At 39.7% G+C, this 22,224-nt stretch overlaps 2 protein-coding genes across 7 annotated transcripts in view; one reads left to right on the top strand and one right to left on the bottom strand.

Moving 5' to 3' along the window:
• pvalb7 (parvalbumin 7) overlaps positions 1-22,224 on the bottom strand; it is a 38,656-nt gene that overhangs the window by 877 nt on the left and 15,555 nt on the right. For 2 of the 4 annotated variants that reach the window (XM_036000890.1, XM_031289090.2), the window contains exons 2-4: positions 2,359-2,427; positions 1,971-2,100; positions 1,749-1,858 (exon numbers count right to left, since the gene is read on the bottom strand). In XM_036000890.1, the coding sequence (XP_035856783.1) occupies positions 1,749-1,858; positions 1,971-2,100; positions 2,359-2,427 (309 nt within the window). Of the gene's footprint in view, positions 1-1,748; positions 1,859-1,970; positions 2,101-2,358; positions 2,428-5,210; positions 5,305-13,305; positions 13,330-22,224 lie in introns of those variants that run through there. The other 2 variants (XM_031289089.2, XM_031289091.2) reach the window with 2 other exon arrangements.
• Positions 3,432-22,224, top strand: part of ncf4 (neutrophil cytosolic factor 4) — a 42,946-nt gene continuing 24,153 nt past the window's right edge. For 2 of the 3 annotated variants that reach the window (XM_031289087.2, XM_031289088.2), the window contains exons 1-3: positions 13,442-13,712; positions 14,448-14,532; positions 14,632-14,791. In XM_031289087.2, coding sequence (XP_031144947.1) covers positions 13,681-13,712; positions 14,448-14,532; positions 14,632-14,791 — 277 coding nt within the window. In that variant the 5' untranslated portion in view covers positions 13,442-13,680. Of the gene's footprint in view, positions 3,450-13,441; positions 13,713-14,447; positions 14,533-14,631; positions 14,792-22,224 lie in introns of those variants that run through there. The other variant, XM_036000888.1, reaches the window with a different exon arrangement.

The following is a 22,224-nucleotide window of genomic DNA, read 5'->3' on the forward strand; positions in this document are numbered from 1 at the left end:
AAGCTCAGAAGACCGATCTGGAATCTTGCTCCTTATGAGCTCATAAGGAGCAAGGTTACCTCCCCTTTCTCTGCTTTGCCCGCCCAGAGAATTTGGTCCACCCATGAGAGAGAGACATCATGGCTTTCAAACAAGCAAAGTGGCAGTTGGTCAAGGCCACACCCCCACCCTCCGCCTTGCCCCCCTCCCTCTCCTCCTCAATAGCTACAGACACAGAAATGGCACGTTCTAATAAAAGCTCATTGTGGGACTGGCTCTAGTGGCTGTAATTCTGCACCAAGGCTGAATTTCGGGAAAGAGACTTCAGATACAGAATTAGGGGACCACTAAGGTCTATATAAAAGCATCCAAAGAGCACCATGTCATGGGACCTTTAAGGATAAGGCTGGCAATACTCCATATATCCATGTTGTCAACAAATCCAATGAAAATACCAACAATGAATGGATCCTACTAACAAGTATTTTCTGTGTAACCAAAGCCTGATTTATAATTTTCCTCTGTGCCATAATGCTTCATTATTGTCCAAAAACTATTAAAAACACATCAATGAGTCACACCGGGTGTTGCGTTATCATGGATCCCATGTAACTTCTAGGCAAGTCCATGTAACTAAGGCAAGTCCCGCCCTACGAAGCAGGCCGATTGGTTGGGGTTAGGCATTGACCTCGAGTGGTTAAGGTTAGGATAGCCGATTGGTCAGGGGATAGGACCTGAACGAATCGGGTTATGTTACCTAGCCTAAGCATGGACGCCTGGCCAATAGTAGTGTGTGAATGCTGTTGAGGGTTTTGCCTAGAAGTTGCGTGTGTTCCATAATAACGCTTGGGTGACATGTTCCTTCATTACCATGAACACACAGACTGTAGTTTATCCCAATCCCACATTCCTGCTGCCATAAATACTTGTGAAAGCACCATATGTTTATTAATCCACATTTATAAAAAAAAAAAAAATTAAAAAGTACACTGTTTACACCCATTTAGGTAGTGTTTGTTAAAAGCTACAGAGCCGGGCGCCTGGACAGCTCATCTGGTAGAGCGGGTGCCCATATATAGAGGTTTACTCCTCAACACAGCGGCCGCAGGTTTGACTAGAATGGCTTTTAGTAGTGGTGTGACAATTTCCCTCTCCTCCTCCTGTTTCTCTGTAACCTTTTCTGTTCTTACTGTTTTCTATGTTTCATTCTTTTTGTTGTATGATATGTTGTTTTATTCTTGGTTTCTGATGTGAAGCACTTTGGATACCTGCTGGTTGCTGTAAAGTGCTATTTAAATAAATGTTGATTGATTGATTGATTGATTGATAAATAAAAAAAAAAAAAAAAAAAAGATGTATATGTTATGTACGAACAAATGGGCTTGGGGCTGGAAAGTATTAAGAGACGGACTAATGCATTTTTAGTATGGTCTTTTCAGGGAATTTGCTAACAATATGACAACTACAGAATAATGTCAGTCTTATCATGGAAAACTAGAATTAGTTCATGATGTATGTAGGGTATATCTTAAAACACTTAACCTCCTGTAAACACCTAAACTACACCAGATGAGCTAACATAGCTAACATGTTTTCTTTCAGACCACTTCAATTACAACTTGCTGAAAGAATATTATGGAATTTTTGCCTAAAAATAAAGTAACTAACTTAACTCTTTAGATTGCATATTGGCAGCTACCGGATGCTGTTTTGCCATGGAGGTAAACAAGTAGCAACATCCTCTTTGCAATGTTCCTCTGTTCTCTCACCGTCAATGCCAATCTTGCCGTCTCCATCTTTGTCTGCGGCTTTGAGGAATGCTGTTGTCTCAGAGTCAGTTAGATCTCTGCCTTCCTTGGAAAAGCCCTTCAGTACAAACCTGAGAAAAGTACAGGGTGTTAGGAACGCATGGCAGTGTGCAGGACATAGACATTATATTGGGCAGGCCTATGCTCCTTTTTGTGTTTGTTGTGTCTGTTTGACTTCCGTACTTGAGCTCCTCCTCCTCTATGAAGCCACTACCGTCCACATCCAGAACCTGGAAGACCTTCTTGACGTTTTCAGCTGACATGGCCTTCATTCCCACCATTTCAAAGAACTTTTTAGGGTCGAATGTTTCTCCTTAAAAATGCAAGACAGAAGGTACAGACTGAACCATTAAACAGCTCTTCAACTGCTTCTTCCCCCTAACATAAGCCAGTTTGAAATGTTCTGCACACTTACAGAGCAGAAAAAGCATAATTTAGTTTTCTACACACTGGTTTAAAAAAAGATGAAAATGTGTGTGGATTTGCTGCGTCAGTATCCAAAGCAAGCTTCGGCATCGGCAAAGCCTATTCCTGCTGAGAATACCATATGGAATCCACAACTGTTACAGACCTGCAAAGGCTTCAAGAGCTTTCTTGATCTCCTCGGCTTTCAGCAGATCTGTCATCGCCATTTTGTCAGCTGGAGAGAGGGACAGAGAGCACATAAAAGGTGTGAAATAAAAAAAAACCTACATTTCAAAGAGTGCCAAACTGTGGCGTGCTTACTAAGTATGTCAAATGTCTCATGAGACCCAGTTTCAAATTCAAACGTGGTCACTGAATAATGCAAAGTTGTGACTCCTGAGTACACGGGTACAAATGGATATATAACACCTAGCTTAAATTGTCATAAGGTGGATGTTTGCCTGAGTTTATTCTATACTTTTTATTTCCCAATTGATCAAGATAACCATGTAACGTAGTAAGTATATTCCATGTCAATTATGCAGTGTATTATAGATGGATGGCACAAGATGGCAAGACATTTAACCCCTAAACTTTTTCAGTGAAAATGTTCAGTGTTCACAGTGGAAGACTGGGCTATGTATGTAGTATGCAGGTAAACCTGGATGTTGCTTAAAGGTGCACTATTGAAATTTGACAAATTTCAAACAAAACAGAGCAAGCTCGCCCCTCCCCCCATGTTTCCGTAACTGTCATGACTAACTGTCACTAACTCCCACCCTCTCCCCCAACTTACTTGACGGTGATTGGCTGGAACGTGTTTTGGTGCCTATTCTGTCTCTCTAGTGTTTGTTTGACGTTTACGCCCCCTGTGTTGTCTCCCGAGACCGACCGGGCTTTTTCACAGTGTATTCAGGGGGCAGGCAGCTAGCGGATCAAGGACAGATGCCTACGATTTGGGATAAAAATGATGAAAATTGTGCTGAAACCATGCAGGAACGCATAGTGCACCTTTAAGAAGAGTGTAAAGGATCTGCTTAGTTTCCCAGAGGGTTAAAAAAACAAAAACCTGCAGTACCCTGTTGATGCCAATAGGTGTCAGACCTGAGATGAAGGCTCTTGGGTTTCTTGTTCATCTGTTGAGAGCACTGACATCAAGTGTTGAGTTGTCAAGAGAAATGTTTGATGAATGTGTTAGTGCATCTGAGCTCCCTTGTGTGTGTGTGTGTGTGTGTGTGTGTGTGTGTGTGTGTGTGCGTGTGTGTTTGTTATGCCACATGGTGCCTTGGTGAGGACATGAGACTTGGCTTCATGCTGAGTAGTTTTGTTGGTCCCTCTGCAGATTGCTCTGTCTTGACCCAGACAAAATAGTTAACCCTCCCTGACCAAAGGACAACGTGACTAATAAAATCATATTAACGAGTAACAAGATACATAGTCATCCTCTTCCTTTCTGTCCGATCTACTTCTTCTCAACTTTCTCTCAGCCTGTTATGTGTCAAAATCCTTGGCAGCAAAAGCCAATTAGTGATAATCCATTTGTGGTTTTGAGATGTCTTTAGCAAAACTGTTTGTCCATCCATGAGAGAGTGTTTTACAAATAGAAAGCCATGAAGTCGCCAGCTAAAGATGCCTCAGGTTGTTTTGGTTTGTTTAAGACAGAAAGGTCGTTTAGATACATTATTTCATCTTTTATCTGTATACCACAAAAGTTGCTGTTACAAGTTGTTCCGGATCTTGACGTCAGTGTTGTCAATATAGTAGTAAAAACTCACAGACATCATGACAAATGCATCTCAGTCACTCCCCGGCATTCATATGTTAGACAGCATTCTCATTGACGTTTTGATGGCATTGTATTTTTTCTTGGATTACATTGTGTTCAAATAGGGAGGAGGTCAGGGTGGATGGATGGGTCAAACAAACTTGGACTTTTACCCAGGAGACCACTGTTTGTGTCCTGCTGGAAACAAATGGAAGTTAACTTACTTACATCACTTGCACTCGACTTAGATCACGTACGTATTTGAAGAGATATTATGTTGTCTTTATCATTCTGAAACCAGAACACAATTAATGTTGAGGATGAATAATTTTTCCATCTGCCATATAAAGCGAGGAAGATATTTGATGTTTCTATTTTTTTAAGTTACATAATGTAGCTTCTTGGAACATGAATACATGCCGATTTTTTTTTTTTCCCCCAGTAATAGAACTTTTGCTCCATTGATTTGTCGATGCAGTCAGTGAGACTGAGAGGAAATTACACAAAGTTAAAATTATTTTTAAAGCCTCAAAGTTTTGGGTCTTTTGAGAAAAAAGTCCAAAGGTCATTATAGGATAGAATGCTGAGATAACCAAACCAAACCATGTCACTGATCTTTCTGACTTCACGGATCAAGATCTACTGTAGAGTGTGAATTATTCCCTAAAGTATCCTAACTAATAAATAACACAGACATTTAATTTGTCTTCACAGCCTCATTTCCCATGAGGGAGAATGGGACAGCCAAACTCTAATGCTCTCGTGTCCGTTAGATTCCAGATGTATATATATCATGTTTTTTTTATTACAGATTTGTTTTTAGTAATATATATGTTGTTGTAGATTTTTCTTTATTACACCATATTCCATTTTATTCAAGTCAACTCATTTTTTTATAATCCTGGCTGAATTTACATCCATGATGCATCTGATGGATTTTCTGAGGTTAGCTTCTAGCAGAGCACTGACTCAGGTTTATCCAAATGCACCCCTACTTTACAGCTACAATATATTTTATTATCATGTTTCAAATACCTAATTATTCCTACAACTAGCAAAGGTATTTCATTCAATTGCAGCATATCTGCTTGTCACAGATAACGCCAGCAATCATTATATTTCATTATTCTGATCACAATAGCCTCCAGCTCATCTGGTCACTGACCAAAGCGCCTCTGATTTTGTATTGTGTGTTTTCTTTTTTCAAATAACTATTCTCTACTACAACATGTAATATCTCTATTCTTTCTTACCTGAATGAAGGGGTGGATGAGTGCACCTCAGAGAAGGGAAAGAGGGCAAGAGGAGAGGTGATAGAGAGGAGTAGAGACAAGAGAAAAGGGTTGGAGATGGAGGTATGATGAGCAAGTAGGCAGGGGGGGGGGACACAATCAGACTTTTATAGCTGCCTCCAAACACATACACATTCACCCCATATACCCCCCCCCTCGCCCACCCCATCCCGACGTCTATGTATTCTCTCTATTTTGAGAATGGTAGGGTGGTTTTTAAGACATGACGCACATCGTCGGCCCTGGAGTGCGATCACTTTCTCTGCAGCACTAACAAACCACACACAGGCCATTAATAATACTATCTGACTGCCCCTTGGACCGTACCTCCTCCCAGGTCTTCTCTTTTCCCTGCATGACCCTATTCATCTTTTGTTTTTACACACATTTATCACCAGCCAGATATTTCCCTCAGGAGTTGGTGGAGACCAAAACAGAGCTAAAGGGGGGTATTGGACTCATTTGGACTTATTGGATTCATATTAGTATTAAAATACTAATATGACTCCAAATGGAATTTAATGTTGCTCTGTGTTGCTGGATGCGTAAACGGGCAACAGTTTGCTAACACACTTCACAAGTACATACTATGAAAGCCTGTTGTGGTCAACAAACTGATGGAACTTTAAAAAGCCCATCCTGTAACACACAAAAATCCCACTCCTGTCTGCTTTTCCAAACTGGGGGCGTGCCCACCGCTATCTACCGTTGGTACAGTAATACACTGACTATGGATAAGTACCTCCTACAACCCAACTCCAAAAAATCCGAGCTATCCCTTTTACAGATATTAACTTATATACTCATCTGTATATCTGTGTATATATACTGTCTGTTTATATAAGGGTGTTTATTGTGTAAATAGTTTTGTATCATAACTATTATTATTATAACTAATTCTATGTTTTCTATTTCTTATTATACTTTCTATATATTTTGTGTTATTCTGATGTGTGTACATTTTTTTTCTTTTGAGCTGCTGTAGCACAGGAATTTCCCCAGTGTGGGATTAATAAAGTATATCTTATCTCAACATGTGTTCAGCCTGTTTTTTGGCTGAATGATTGACTAAAATCAGTTTAAAAATTGATATAACATGTCAGTAGTGTGAAAACTTGTCTGCCCGTCTTTATGTATTTCTGTCCGTCTGCCTCTTCCTGTGAGATGCTGACCCTCTGTACTCTCAGTGTCCTGTCCTGAGACTCTCCTAGCTTTCTCCTCACTATTGAATTACCCTTTATCAGCACTTTCCTACATTGTAGAAAGACAGGGGAGGGTGGGGCGAGCTGGTGAGGACAACACACTGGAGGGAGTAATTTGTAGTTGGGAGAAAGGGTCAGAAGAGATAGAGGGACGCAGAGATACCTATAGATGGGTTACTGTAAATGAGGGAATAAATGAGGAGAGGCAGGCCAGGAGTTTGTCAAGGACAAGACTGGAGACGAAGAGAAATAATTGGAAAATTGAAGATGTTGTTAACCCTGGAGAACAGAATGTGTAGGGTCGAGGGGGCAGGGAGAATCTGAAAGCCTTTTATTGTTTTTGTGCTCATGGTTATAAGAAGCCATGAAAAAAGTGTTGAATAATTTTTAACTCTTAAATGGAAAAAGAGACAATGCAAAGATGGACTGATGCACACTTAGAATAGATGCATAAATAGATAGATACATACACATGCTCCATGGATCAAATATCAGATATTGGCCCTAAAAATAAACATGGGGGGACTGTACTGATAGTAAGCTCTGTGGAGTAATAAAAATTGCATTTGATGTGGCATGCAAAACATTTTTTTATGTATTTACTTTTGCTATTGAGTAATTATTTAAGTAATGTGACTACTTTGTCCATCCATAATATGTAATTAGTAATTATTGAGTAGTTTTGGATGTTATGTAGTTTGCAGTACTCAGTTTGTGCTCATTTGGGTTGGTAACTTGAGTGCAGCAACCCTCACAACCCCAAGTTCAGTTCACACCAACATGCACAGAAGAGTGGGAGAAGGAAGCCACACTCTTAGCCAAATGTGCATGACTGCACTGCAGGCACTGGTTATAGTGGTATATTTAGTGCTGATATTACGGCTGGTGTGTGCGGGCGTGTGTGGGATGTGGTGAGATTTAAAAGGAATGCACCATGTTTTTGGGAGTTTGGCCAAACTATTAAGTAATGAGACACCAGATCTTCCACATTTCCCTGGTATATTCCAGTTAGTCATGCTGATTGTTTAGTGGGCACTATGTTTAAGGGCAGTGGGTGACTAGCATTATCTCTACAGTGAGAAAATTTGAACTTAATGTATTTAAACGTGATCATGAAGGCTGGGTCATGACCAAAAGAACGAGATCCAGGGTACAAGCGGCCAAAATGGGTTTCCTCAGGAGGGTGGCTGGCGTCTCCCTTAGAGATAGGGTGAGAAGCTCAGTCATCCGTGAGGAGCTCGGAGTAGAGCCGCTGCTCCTTTGCGTCGAAAGGAGCCAGTTGAGGTGGTTCAGGCATCTGGTAAGGATGCCCCCTGGGCGCCTCCCTAGGGAGGTGTTCCAGGCATGTCCAGCTGGGAGGAGGCCTCGGGGAAGACCCAGGACTAGGTGGAGGGATTATATCTCCAACCTGGCCTGGGAACGCCTCGGGATCCCCCAGTCGGAGCTGGTTACTGTGGCTCGGGAAAGGGAAGTTTGGGGTCCCCTGCTGGAGCTGCTACCCCCGCGACCCGACCTCGGATAAGCGGACGAAGATGGATGGATGGATGGATGGATGGTATTTAAATGTAACCCTGATAACAGTTACAGCATCTATCCTAAATGTTAAGTAAGTCTAAATCATATTTTGGCTACAATATTTACATTGTAAAACACAAAGCATTACTATGGACATGCCATGTGACTGTTCTATTTAACCTAACGGTCACAATTTTAAACACACAGAACGTGAAACGGAACAAGTTAAGTGTAGGCAACAAAAATACATAGGGTTAGCAAAACATCAGGGAGTGGCTTAAAATGAGTCATGAAAAACTACTAAAATGAAGACGTAATATGACGCAACCCGTTCTCACTCCCAGCTCGTAAAATATGGATGCTTGGGCAGTGGCTGTCAGTGTCAGATACGACGCAAAAAGCATCCTTCAGCGTCTGTATGGAATGCACCGGGCAGAGCAGCAGCGCGACCGTGGCACTGTAAGATGACGTAGTATTAAGCGCAACAACGCTAGCGAGTAGTATGAAAGACCGAAATGCAGCATAGGGAGGTTGGTTGGGCTGGTGGATGGGTCAAACAACACAGGACTCACCCAGGAGAACAGGGTTTGTGTCCCGTTCTTGTCCGGCGTATTACAGAAACATACATTTTATAACCCCACCCACGATCTTTTCCTAAACCTAACTGTCCCGTTCTTGTGCTGCATGTCAGTCAGTACGTACCGACCCAGAGCGCCAACGCTAAAGGAGACTTTTAACGTGAATAACAAATGCCAAAGGGCATATTTTTAGCGTGAATAACAAACCCCAAATGACGCCAAGATTCCTGACGCTAAAGGAGACTTTTAGCGTGAATAACAAATGACCAACATGACCAAGCGTCCGTATTTTACACGATGGGAGAGTAAGAATGTGTTGTATGATGTCATGGACGTCATTGTGTCACACACTAAGGTCCGTAAAACGATTCATTTAAAAAAAGTGACAATTGACTTATGGTTTTACACGGGACAAGAACCCCAATCTCCTGAGTGAAAGTCCTGTGTTTATTTGACCCATCCACCGCCCCGACCTTCCTCCTTACAGGGAATTTGGAGCTAACAGCTAACGGCGGAGCTAAAAGCAGAGCAAACAGTGAAGCAAATGGGCCTGGAAGCCATTTGTGGTTGAGGCAAGAAGGGATACAGCTACAGTACATCCGTGTTTGGTTGTATATGGAAGGGACTAGTTTGCTTCGTGTGGACTCACTGGACCGACTCGACGTGTAGGCGGAGCTCGGGAGCTTCAGAGCTAAGGCGGGGCTACAGATTAGGTGTCCCTAAGAAACGCGTATGTAACAGTAGTTCCACATTACATTAATTAATTTGCACGCAAGTTTTATTTATTTTTATACCGTGTATTCTCTGTGTAAATTCATGTACCGAACCATGACGCCCGTACGGTTTCGGTTCAATACGAATACATGTACTGTTCCACCCCTAGTTGTTATGAGTTGCTTGCACAATCGACTTTTGTTTTCTGGGTGAGGACGGGCTGAGTACTACATATATTATAGTAACAGAGTGACATTATACTCTAAATTATATCTTATAGTCTCAGCATTTAGAATAGTCCTGTGCTCAGGCTCACCTCTTCCTCTTTTCTACTTCCCTTATGATGTCTCTACGGTTACCAGCTGTCAACATTGGAAACACAAGCCTTGAGTTTGTTGAGACTTTCTGTCAGTCTCCCTTCTTCTCTTTCTCTGTGTGTATTTGTGTGTTTCGCTGTCAACTTAATAGCTTATTATACAGTATGTCATCAGCAGACTTTTCACAGTGTACTTCTGTTTCAAAGTTATAGTCCAAGGCTAGAAATAAACTATATACAAACACAGTTACAGTACAACTCTGTTAAGCACATAAACACACACGGACATTCGATCCCACTTATACACATTCACACTTACACACAGAAACAAGATCAACAGACTCCATCAGCTAGCCTGGCCTTGAAGATAAATACACCCTTAAAAAATGTTTCTGCAATTCATGGCTGGCAGTGGTCTGTTATACGAGCAGAGTTTCAAAGGATCCATCTCAGGCTGCATGAAAATAGATATGGAGTACAATATGTGCTGCACACACACACACACACACACACACACACTCTCTCTCTCTATGCACCATTGCACTCTGTTTCTGTCGTTTTTCATACACACACATTCACTTACAGTCTGTTTCTCAGACTTTGTATAACAAACACAAGCAAATATTCACACCTACACAGTTTTTCCTCACACACACTCCTACATTCTCTCTTTCCATGTCTCTTTTCTAGTAGCTAAGTTTTTACTGTTCAGCATAACTCAGCAAAAGTCACGACTCTGAAACATTTATGTATCTCAGTGAAAACAACAAACAGGAAAAATGCCCTAAGCACATCTTGTGTGATTTACTGAAGCATGTAAATGCGTGGTTAATCTGTGTGTGTAACCCCTGATGCAGTGATTCAGGTGCTGTTGTCACACCGCAAAAACCAGGCCGTGGTGCAGTATTGAATCTTACAGTGGCCGTGGAATTTCTGTCCGACGTCACAAATAGAGATCAGATGGATTAAGATAGTTTAAGATGAGACAATAAATCATGGTTGCTCTCTCTCCCACTCTCTCACACACACAAACCACACAACTTTGCTGACATCTAGTGTTATGAACTTTCATCACCTCAGATTTTATTACAACTATTTCCCTTCTGAATAATTCCCCAGCCCTCGTCTGTATTTACTTATAATTGTCAACTACAAAAGAAGGGTGAGAGATCAACACTGTGTCATGACATGCTTGTGCAGGTTGGTTTGTGTAAGGTGTGTGCGTGGGTCTGTGGAATGTCAGCGATTTGGGAAATGTGGACTTTCTCCTTCAAGGATCATGCGCATGACAATGTTGATGCCACCAATATATTCAGTCAGAAACATGATAACAGGCTTTATTAAAAGTGCTGGCAATTTCTTTTTTTACACATTTATACGTATCATTCTATTATCCATTTATTATGAATGAATGCAGTCTACATGAAAGAAATCTTTGTAGTTTGACACCTTAAAGTATCTGAAGGCAACAAAGAGGAGGCATAAAGTAGCCATGCTGAAGAGCCAGATAATTCCCCTAACAACAATTCCAACAATTGGTGGAAATGCTAAAAGAATATAATAATCATAAACTAGCATAAATCATAGGGTTGTCTACTCTACGTTGCAGCAACTACACTACTACACTACATTCTTATTAATGGTATGTTTGAACTTACACATAGCGGTGCAACAGCCTGCTGGAGAACATCCTAAAATGAACAATGTCATGGTTGTATGTTTCTGTATATGTTCTGTTTCCTGTTTTATTTTGAAGTCTCTGGTTTTCTGTCTGGTCTTGTCTGGTTTTATTTCCTGTCTTTAGTTTTCCTGCCCTTGTGATTGTCTTATGTGTTTCACCTGTTGTGTCAACTGTCCCTTGTTTCCTCATTACCTAGTGTATTTAGTCTTTGTGTTCCCCTTGTCTGTTGTCAGGTCATTGTATTTTGTTGCTCTGTGTTCTGTGAGTGTCTTCGTGCATGGAGTCTACCTTTTCGTTCCAGTTTTTGAGATCCTGTTCTGTTGTTCTGGTATTAGTTTTTGCCTGTTGCATTCTGGACTCTTTTTGGTATGTACTTCCTTTTTGTTTGTGAAATAAATCCTCAAGCAACAAACTTCCGCCTGCTCTCTGCATTTGGGTCCTCCATTCCCTGCAACTTGTGACAAACAAACTAATAAACAAGGGTATTTTAGCCTTAAATGGAAACCTAATGATACCTAAATAATCAAAATATTATCCTATCAACTTCAAAAGTGACAGACACAATTTTTGAGTGGCAGACAAAAAAATACAAAAGTTAATTTCAGAGTTTGTCTCCATTTATTTCATTTAGCTAAGGCTCTGAAAAAGAAGTCTCACTCTGTCTCTTTATCTCTTAGTTTGATTTGTCTGTTTACTAGAGTAGTAGTACATCCTTTATCCCTTACTGTATCTCACTAAGTGTCGAAAAGAAGCTCAGTGTGTTGGTTAGTAAATGTTTATTCTGCTTGGCAATATATCATGATTACAGAGGACCTTAATGACACTGGAGTAAGGCTGTGTTTTTTTTGTTAGTGTGACATAAATGAGCAGTCCTTCAATGTGTGATACCGTGTGGGAAGCTGGGAGAGGCTGCCAATAGTCAACAACCATATTGCTCGTTCACAGCATTTACACTAATCAGTCAAATTAAATATTGGAGTTATTCATTGATGTTTAAGATGGTGATGTGGCACCGCTGGTGGGCACCGACTCTGGACGAGGCGGCTCTGGAAGTGTGACTCTGAACTCTTGAATAAAACAGAAGCTCTGTGACAATAATCAGCGAAAGGCCACTTCCTGTAAAGTGTTTGGAGAGTCCCAGGGCATGATGTAATCCAAAGGTTTCTATTTTTACATTATTACATCCATTATTTTTTCACCTACAATAACAGCCATTATAGTGTCCACTGCATGTTTGCACACAATAGAGATGTGATGCATGTCAGCATTTTGACCAAAAGTAAAACACATGCTCCAGAAACTTTTTAAATACCTTGTATGCGGACACTCCCAATCCCCAGTGAAACTGGGTGCGTTCCAAAACTGGCAGTTTGTACTTTATGTAAATGTGGCAAACAACATGGCACATGCTGCTTAGGCCAAATTATGGCCTTAACAAAAGGTCACGTGTACCAACAGCAATGTGAACAATAGAGCGGTAAACACTTTGTTTTAAGGCTTGGCATGCTGAATCCAAATTGAAAGGGTATACAGTACTTACAAACTGTCCAAATATGGTACTGGTCTGAATGATAGTTGAACATGTAAATTAGTGCTGAATGATAGCTTCATAAGTTGTGTTCACCATGATAGACATTTAAAGGATAAAAACTTAATTCTAATTTAATTCTTAATTAAGTGAGAACGTGTGTGTGTGTGTGTGTGTGAGTGTGAGAGAGAGTGTGTGTGTGAGAGAGTGTGTGTGTGTGTGTGTGTGAGAGTGTGATTTGGATGAACTGGCCCTTTAACATAATACTACTTAATTGCCAAGGTGCTCTTGAGTAAGGCCCCATACCCCCCCCCCCCCCCCCCAACTGCACCTGTCCAGCAGTCACAGCCCCCTCAATCTACGTTCCTCCATTTGTGCATGTATAGGACCTGAGCATGTGTGTGTATTTCAGGCCTGTATATTGTGTTCTAATAACAGTGTAAAATTGTAATTTCCCCATTGGGGATCAATAAAGAGTATACATTATAAAATAAATTATAATTAAATTATATTTCAACTCACCATCAGCCAGAGTTGTTACAAGTTGTGCCACTCTTTCTCTGTTGTTTGACCATCATAGCCTACCTGCCGTCTGACACCTGCAACCCATTTAAGACAATTTCCCCGCCCTTGCCGTAATTTCGGCACACCGGGACGTCCAAATGAAAGCACCACCACCATCTGGTCTTTTTTAGGGAACTCTCGCTTCCCGTTGCATGTTTCCGCACAGTTGCCTCTGCAGACGTTTTGACACGCAGGCAGTCAGTGTGCAGCCTGCAGTGTGTGAGTGTGCTGCTAGTCTCTAATCATTAACAAACCTATCAGTGAGAAGCGCGTCTGTCCGCTCAGAAGTTGAAGTTTCTCCGTTTGTCTGCAGTCAAAGCTGTGCGCAACATCATGTCGCTGCTGCAGCAGTTACGAGACGAAAGGTGAGTGTCGACAGTGCAGTTTTATAGCACGTATAAGATGAAGCATAATATCAAAATATGATATGAAGTTAGGTTAGGTTACGTCAGTTCACTCTTTGATCCCTGCCTCTACAGTATGACGGTAATGAAACTAGAGGCAGACATTATGTTTGCAGATGTTTTTGTGGCATGTTAGATTTTTTGTTGTTGCTCTTGCTCATGAAGAAAATGTTAAATAAACGTGTTGTTTCTTGCACGAGCATATGTTTCATCGTTTTGTTGCTATTACAGTAAGATGGATCTCATGCAGCAAAATACATGTAACATATAAGTAGCTACGGAAGAGGATTATGGCCACGTGAAAAAATGTATTTCAGTTCTGAGTTTAAAGTCAGAATTCAGAAGTTTCAGAAAAAAAAAAAAATCGTTAAACTTTTTCTTTTTCAGAATTCTGACTTTAATCAAATACATTTTTCACATGTGGCCATAATCCTCTTCGTCAGATAACAATGTTCAAACTTTGAAAAAAGGTATATGTAATATAGTAATATATAGTAATAAGCTAATATGTAGCCTTAGATGGACTGTATGCAGATCTCTTGAGCTATCTGACTTTAAATCAGTTTAGGCAGACATTTAACATAGGCCTAATATACCAAACAGCAATTCCTCCTTAAGACAGGATTGCAGGGCTAACCTCGGTAATTGGGGTTTATATGTCTGAAATATTCTAACCAGAATATTTCTTTCACTCAGCGACTTTGACCAGCTGCCTCATAACATCCCTATCAGCGCAACGATTGCTGATATTGAGGAGAAGAAAGGCTTCATTGACTACTTTGTAAGTTTAAAAAATGACCACAAACTTCCAACTGAGCCGACAAGAAGCAAATGACGAGTACAAATCAGTTCCTCTCTCACATTCATGTCTCTGTTCCAGATGTTTGTGATTGAGGTGAAGACTAAAGGAGGGAGTAAGTATCTCATCTATAGGAGGTACAGAGAATTTTTCAACCTCCACCAGGTCCTCGAGTTCAGATACTCTCCTGAAAACCCAGACAAACGTGGCCCCAACACCTGCATCCTGCCTTCTCTCCCAGGTGTGTGTGTGTGTGTGTGTGTGTGTGTGTGTGTGTGTGTTCACAGCACGGATAACTGCAGCAGTGTCAGATTTCATATTGTTCAAATACTGTACATATCTGTCAGGGGCCCACACCTCAACAGACAAATTATTGTGCCCTCTAATATGGTTAAGTTGCTTTCCTGGCAAGATGAATTGTGCCATGGGCTACCGTCTACATAAAAGGCATTGATTGACTTAACAACATAAAGCCACTACTGTAAATATATATATATTTTTTTTTATTTTTTTATTTTTTTTTATATCAACTTTTTATTGTTTTATATTTTTGAACATACAGAACAGACAAATACAATTGAACAAGAACAAAAACCCTCTCCCACCCCCCACCCTCTGTGATCTCGAGGAAAACAAAACAAACAAATAAACAAAAAAACAAAAGAAATCCCACCTTGCCTAGTCACTCTCCTCTAATTCTTGTGATGCTGAAGTCATTAGGACTGATACTAGTGCTGCTGCACTTTTCCATAGGTCTATAGTCGATTGTAAATATATGTCTGAGAAACATTTGAATCCAGACTAGGGATAGACCGATAATCGGCCAGGGCCAGGGCGATAATCGGGCCTTTTTTGGCAGTTTGCAGATTATCTGTACTACTTTGGTTCAGCTCTGTGTCTGTCCATCTGCTTCGGTGTCGGAGTCTGACTTAATGTCCCGCCTACAGCACTATCTGACTATCTTTAACTGTGTATTATGTTGAAAGTTTCCAATTTATTAAATAATTGCTTAAATCATTAAAAAGTTATCAAAGTTTTTTTTTTTTTTTTTTGGAGTTTGTAACATTCCAAAATCTTATTTTTGACTTAAAGATTTTCATGTTCACTGTAAATGCATATCGGTTCCAAATATTGCGTATCGGTTTCATTAACTACTAATAATCGCTAATGGCCTTGAAAAACCAGTATCGGTCGATCCCTAATACAGACAACATGAGCCAAAGTCCCAAAATACATCAGCTGGTTCTGATTTGAAGCTATACTGCAAGTAGGACTGCAGAGATTAATTGATTAATCTATTGTCAACTATTAAATAAATCTCTTGACTATTTTGATAACCGATTAATCGCTTTGAGTCATTTTCTTATGAAAAAAAAGTCTAACTTCTCTGATTCCAGCTTTTTTAATGTGAATATTCTCTAGTTTCTCCACTCCTCTATGACATTAAACTGAATATCTTTCAGTTATGGACAGAACTAGACATTTGAGGACGGCATGTTGGGCTTTGGGAAACACTGAGCGACATTTTTCACCAAAATCAAGATTAATCAAGAAAATAATCAACAGATTAATTGACAATGAAAATAATCCTTAGTTGCAGCCCTAACTGCAAGTTGAACTTATTTGTGTTGAGAAAACAACCTAAATATTCACAGATAAGCCATCATAGAGGCTTTTTCATACAGACAGCAGCACTGCTCCTCCTCCACGCAGTTGCTAGTAGCCAAGGAGGACATGGAGTATTAAAAAACATGATGGACTCTTCAGAATAAGGTAATTATCTTCCCTTGAGTTTCTGCACGGGAAAGTCACCGGCCACAATCTTCTGAAAATAGCCATACTGAGAAATACAGAGAGAGTTGTGTGGAGCTGACAGGCTTAATTAGCATTGTAGCAACTCATTTGACAATGGCTTGAAATGTTGATGTTCATTAATACAAAAAGTTCCGCACTAAAGCTTTAACTAACTATTGTTTTTTGTGATTTATTAGTGTATAATGGGATCAGCACATGCAGAATATTCACATAAAGAAAGCTTTATCAAGTTAATACATTAACTCATCATTTTTCGAGCTACTGTACGTCTATTTGTTTGACAACTTTTCAATAAGTAATTGACTGGCAGTTAGGCAACATGTCACTAAGTACACTCATACTATTTTAACACTAATTTTATTTTTTAAAACAAATGCTTTTAATCTAAATTCTAGTGATAATTGTGACAGAAGATGTAGGTTGGATAGTTTATAAATACACAAATGACACTCTGAAGCTGGGCAATATGGAGAAAATCAAATATCACGATATTTTGGACAAAACACCTCGATATCGATACTGTAGGGTTGACTATTGGTGCTTTCACAAAATATTTTCACAATGAGATTTTTGACAACTACTCATCAGTAATGTGGATATAATGACTAAGTGGGTAAAGGGAAATAATAGAACAGCTAGAACAGTCTGGTAAATTCAGAATATTACATCACTTTACTGTAATGCAGCCTTTAAAACCAGGAAAAGATAACACTTATACCATATTACGATATAATGATATCCAAAATTTAAGACAATATCTAATCTTGTATCATGATATCGATATATTGATATATTGCCCAGCCCTACTCTGAAAGCTAAACTTTTTTGTTGACTTAGATTATTTACTCTATTAACATCACTGCATTGTCAATCACTGCTTTCTTATTGAGTGAGACTATAGAGCATAGTCGGCAGGGCTACTGTAATCTCCAGTTTCACAGTGTTGACAGTGATTTTGCTGTGTCGGGACTTTGCCGCTGACTGATTGCAGAGGGAACACTGTTTTTTTATGGCATGCTTTCTGCCTTGTCACTGTGTAACCTTCACCTTCAAATGTACACTCATTCTGCTCTGCTTCATGCATACGTAGAGAAACAGACTGGGTTTATGGTGACAGCTGGCTGAATTTTCACCCTGTGGCTGGAGGAACTGAAAACCATCTGAACACGCTTTTAAAAGTGAACCGCTACATGTGTTGGATATAGATTTGTCAGATGTCATAAATCAAATATAACCTCCTGTTTTGTCCCTAAGTGTTTAGAGTGGATTGAGGCGTATTCGGATTTGCTTGATGAATTTAAAAACATATTATTTGCAGATGAAATTAAGGAAGAATAGCAAAGAATAATTATTGTTGTGGCCCTTTAGAGATTTGATAACACTTTAGCATCAATTTTGTGTGAACTTATTTTTCCAATTCTATTCAAGTCACAAGGGTATAGTGGCAGCATATTTTAGGCGCATGCTGCTGCATAATAATGGGAAGTTGAGCACTGAAAACGCTGCGTTACAACACTCGTTCTCCAGTGAGTGAGATATCTGCTGTGTGAAGGGTAACTCCTACTCTCAAAATATGTATTCAAATTGGGAGTGGAGAGAGGACTTCATTAGGATTAGAAAAAGTTTGGGGTACTTTGTAAAGCATAATGAGAAGGAATGTTGATAATGTTTTTTTGGGCCCTATCCGAGGCCTTAAGCTGATATCTGACACACTGAAATAGCCCTTAAATTTGGCACAGTTTATTTCTATAAGCTTCTTTATCGAAATACCGAAAGTCTGGGTTCAAAACTAACTTTATAAGCTTAAATTATTGATAAATGACATAATCAGCTAAGATATACTTCAGAGTTGACTTGGCTTTGTTAATAAGAAAGAGGGAGTAGAGATAACGAAGTTATAGGCATCAAAGATCAGCAGCTATGTATTTTGCCAAACTCTCTGTCTGAACTCGGAGTCAGTTGCCCTGAAATGCCCCCAAATACTTTTTCACATTCACACATTCTCATTTTCACTTGGATAATGCGGAATGCTCACACTTTGGGAGAGCAGCGCTTCAACACTAACAGGCTGATGTGATAAAAACACAGTGGAGTACAGTTACAAAAGGAAATTTTTTTAGCTGAAACCAAAAAAAGATGTGCCCTGATTGGCCCTGATCCTTAGGATCTGTCTCTTATAATGAGAATAAAGTCCCAGAAAGACAAAAATGTTGGCATCTTTACAAACATCCTACTATTAAACTGAACCTAATGTACTTTCTTCCCCAAAAAGGTCCTAAAAGCATTTTGAGATTTAGATATGCACTAAAAGTGTCACGTTCTCAGGCTAAATAATCAAATAGAAACCTATGCATTGTCATCATACTGCCACTGAGGAGTATATCCTACAAGGTCAGTTTAAAACATTATGTCAGAAGACTGTAATAGTATAATAGGACAGATAATTACTCAAAGACAAACTGTAAGGAAAAACAGAAATGTTGAAGGTTAAGGGTTTGGGAGAGATGAAAGAGAAATATATTTGCAATTCGGGGTCCACTCAGGTTGAAAACATCAGCCCAAGATATCGCACAAGATATACAGTATGGGTGGTGGCTATGATGGTGGTGTTTGATTTAGGAGGATTAAACATCATAGTGTTTCATTGAAATCTCTGTAAACTTCTGCCATGGTGTCCCTTTCCTCCACCATCATCATATTTACCTGAACACAGAAGATAACCAGAACCTGAATTTTGCTTCATTTAAATGTGAATGGTAACACGGGGGCCCCGGGTACAAACTACAACACCGAAAGATATTTACCAAAGTTATGAATATGCTTACTTTTTTTAAAGTAAGTGCTGTAGTACAACTAGCAGGAGACAAGTTATAATTGAGGTAAGTTTGGAGACACTAACTTATTTAATCATTTAATTAATAAATATTTTTTGTTGCATCTTTTTTCGGTGTTGTAGTTTGTAGACGGTCCCTAAGCGCTCGTCTTACTGCCGTCTCACCGCCGGCTGCTTGTAGAGACCATAGACTGTTAATATTAATATTTACAGTCAATGGTAGAGACCAAAGTTATTTCTCTAGGTTAGAAGGCGGCTCGTTTTGATGAAAATGAGTTTGTTAACCTTAGTACGTTAGGAATGATGCGTTGCTTGTGATTTAATCTTTCTAACTTTGCGCACGTTTATAAAAACCGAGGGCACGGATTAGGAATCCGTGCCCTCGGTTCGCACGGATTAGGAATCCGTGCGAACCGAGGGCACGGATTTTAGACTTGAAAGTTTTAGACATGAAAGAGGAGAGAGAGGGGGAATGACATGCAGTAAAGGGCTGCATGTTTGAACCGGACCCACTGCCGCTGCATCGAGGACTGAGCCTCTGTATATGGGCGTGCGCTCTACCAGGTGAACTACCCAGGCGCCCTATATAGTGGATTTTTGAATAGAATAAAAAATACTTCATTTTTTGCGTGCAATTAATAGATATAAAGCGCTGTGTGCTGAGGTAGCAAGATGGCTTCAAAGCTAATGGTATCCTTTTAAGTCTGCAGACCATGTCATCTTTTAAATTAAGATAAAATATAAGTCATTAAGACAGTGTATACAAGATCGTATCTTCAGAACCTATACTCATTGCCTGCAGTGTGCCTGTGTTTGTCCTCTTGTCCTCATCTGCTCCATCGCTCCAGTTTTATTCTGCAGCTCATTATTGTCCCATAAGTCTTTCTGTCTGGGAGCCGCCGTCAGTGATTATCAGGGGCTGGAAACCAACATCTGCACCAATAAAGGCCTGAGGGCTTTGAATATGTGGCTCGGACCATCGATTTAAGAGAGATGAGAACCGAGTGAGATGTGCGTTTGTGTGTGCATAGATGTATAAATTACTGATAGATGGTGAATCAGGTTACGCTGCTTTACAAAGTAATCACAATTAAGTTGCATACAGATTTATTTCTGTTCCAACTCAAATGGCTTTAGTTTAGCTATCGACTTGTGCACAGTGAACAAGATTACATTTGGCGTCAATGTCACGTTAACTGCATGTGCTATATACAGCATTGGTGCAGTATTGTAGAAGCACAGTAATCTGATTACAAGAACGCTGACTACATCATAACATCTACGGCTTTAACAGTCACATTGCAGATACAAAGAAAATATTGGCTGCATTTTGAAATACTTCATTTACATGATAATATCACATTAGGAACCAGTGGACATAGTACTGTTTTCTTGAGTAACAGTAACCCCATCTATTTCATCTTCATGGTGCACCTGTGGTGTTGTCTTATGGCTGGAGCTCTGCCACAACGGCATCCAATCCAAAGCATTCAAAGCAGGCTTCTGCTGTTCTATGATCTATTTGCTGTTTTCTCAGCGCCTCTCTGTCGCCCCCTAAGTGCCCCATCCTTCCCTTCATGTTTACTGTATATGTTGTGTGCCAAACAGGGGGTAAAGCTACAGATGATTCTTATTCTTGGCACTTGTTATAACATGCTTAGAAGAGCAGAAGAGGTGTGTGTGCGTGTGTGTGTGTGCGTGTGTGTGTGTGTGTGTGTGTGTGTGTGTGTGTGGTCAAGGTATAAATGAAATGACTTTTTGAGATTGTGAGCTGTTTGTCTATATCATAACATATCTATCTATTTGCCGTACATTTTTGCAATAGACATCCTGCCCCAAAACACATTGCGAAGAGTTGTTTGGTGGCTGAATGGAGACTAAAGGGAAGACATGCACATACTACTTAGGGCTGGAACAAGTACTTCACCACTTCTGCATGTTGTTGTAAAAAAATAGTACGTATTTTTATTTACAGTTCAAATAAAAAGATGCTAAAATTGATCATCAGTCAATGATAAGGCAGTAAAGCACATGGCTCTTGGTAGCGAAAATACTTTTAAGCATCACTGCAACATGTGCATGTCTGTTATATACCTTTTTTCGTAGTTTATTCAAAGTAATCCCCTATACATATATTGAGTACAGTGAACTGTTTCATATCCTTCTGTGACAGGCAACAATAATTAACACATACCCAAGCACCAAAGCCTTACTGAGAAATGTGTAATATAAATTCTTTATATACTTTAAGGCCGTGTCTCTCAATGTCACATTCTATATAGGGAAAGTTCTACTTTTCTACAAACTCTGATTTAGCATCTGCCACTGAGGAGTCTGCTGGATATGATTAGATCTGATGGGTTTAATTGCAGTGCCAGATCTCATCAGGATGGAAAGGGAATAAGAAAGACAGAGGGGAGAGAGGAGGGAGACAGAGGGATGGATGGGTGATGGGTAGGAGCAAATAGAATAATGGAGAAAACACATAGGTGTTTGGTCAAATTGAAACTGTGATTAATGAGAAAGAATTGTCTTTTTTGCTTTTCTTTAATAGAATTCTTGCTCTTTCCATTTTTATTTATTTTATTTTATTGCTAACAATTTCCATTAAACAAAATGCAAATGATTGAAATCAATTTCCATCTCTTTCCATCATATTAATTATAATGTATCAGTTTCTTTCTTGAAGTCAAACGAAATCTGCTCTCCTATTATCTTGTTTGAATGCAACATAGATATTATGATAGACATAATATGATTCGTCAATAGATTTAAAGTCAGAAGAGGATTGTTTTCAGCGAGGTATCCAGCAGATGGTGAAAGGTGACCAGATGGGTGAATGAATAAAAAGTAAGTGCGTAAATGAGTGAATTTGTGTCTGCCAGTGATGGAGTGAGTTATCGTGCTCAGGAGTGAATGAGAAGAAGGAAATTGAGAGAGGAGAGAGGGCAGAATAGTGTGGCTGAGGGTCATTAAGACTGTGCTAAATTTGATTTAACAGCAGTGCTAGATGGCTTTGTATGAAT

Source organism: Sander lucioperca, chromosome 4 (genome assembly GCF_008315115.2).
Source record: "Sander lucioperca isolate FBNREF2018 chromosome 4, SLUC_FBN_1.2, whole genome shotgun sequence".
Lineage (NCBI taxonomy): Eukaryota > Metazoa > Chordata > Actinopteri > Perciformes > Percidae > Sander > Sander lucioperca.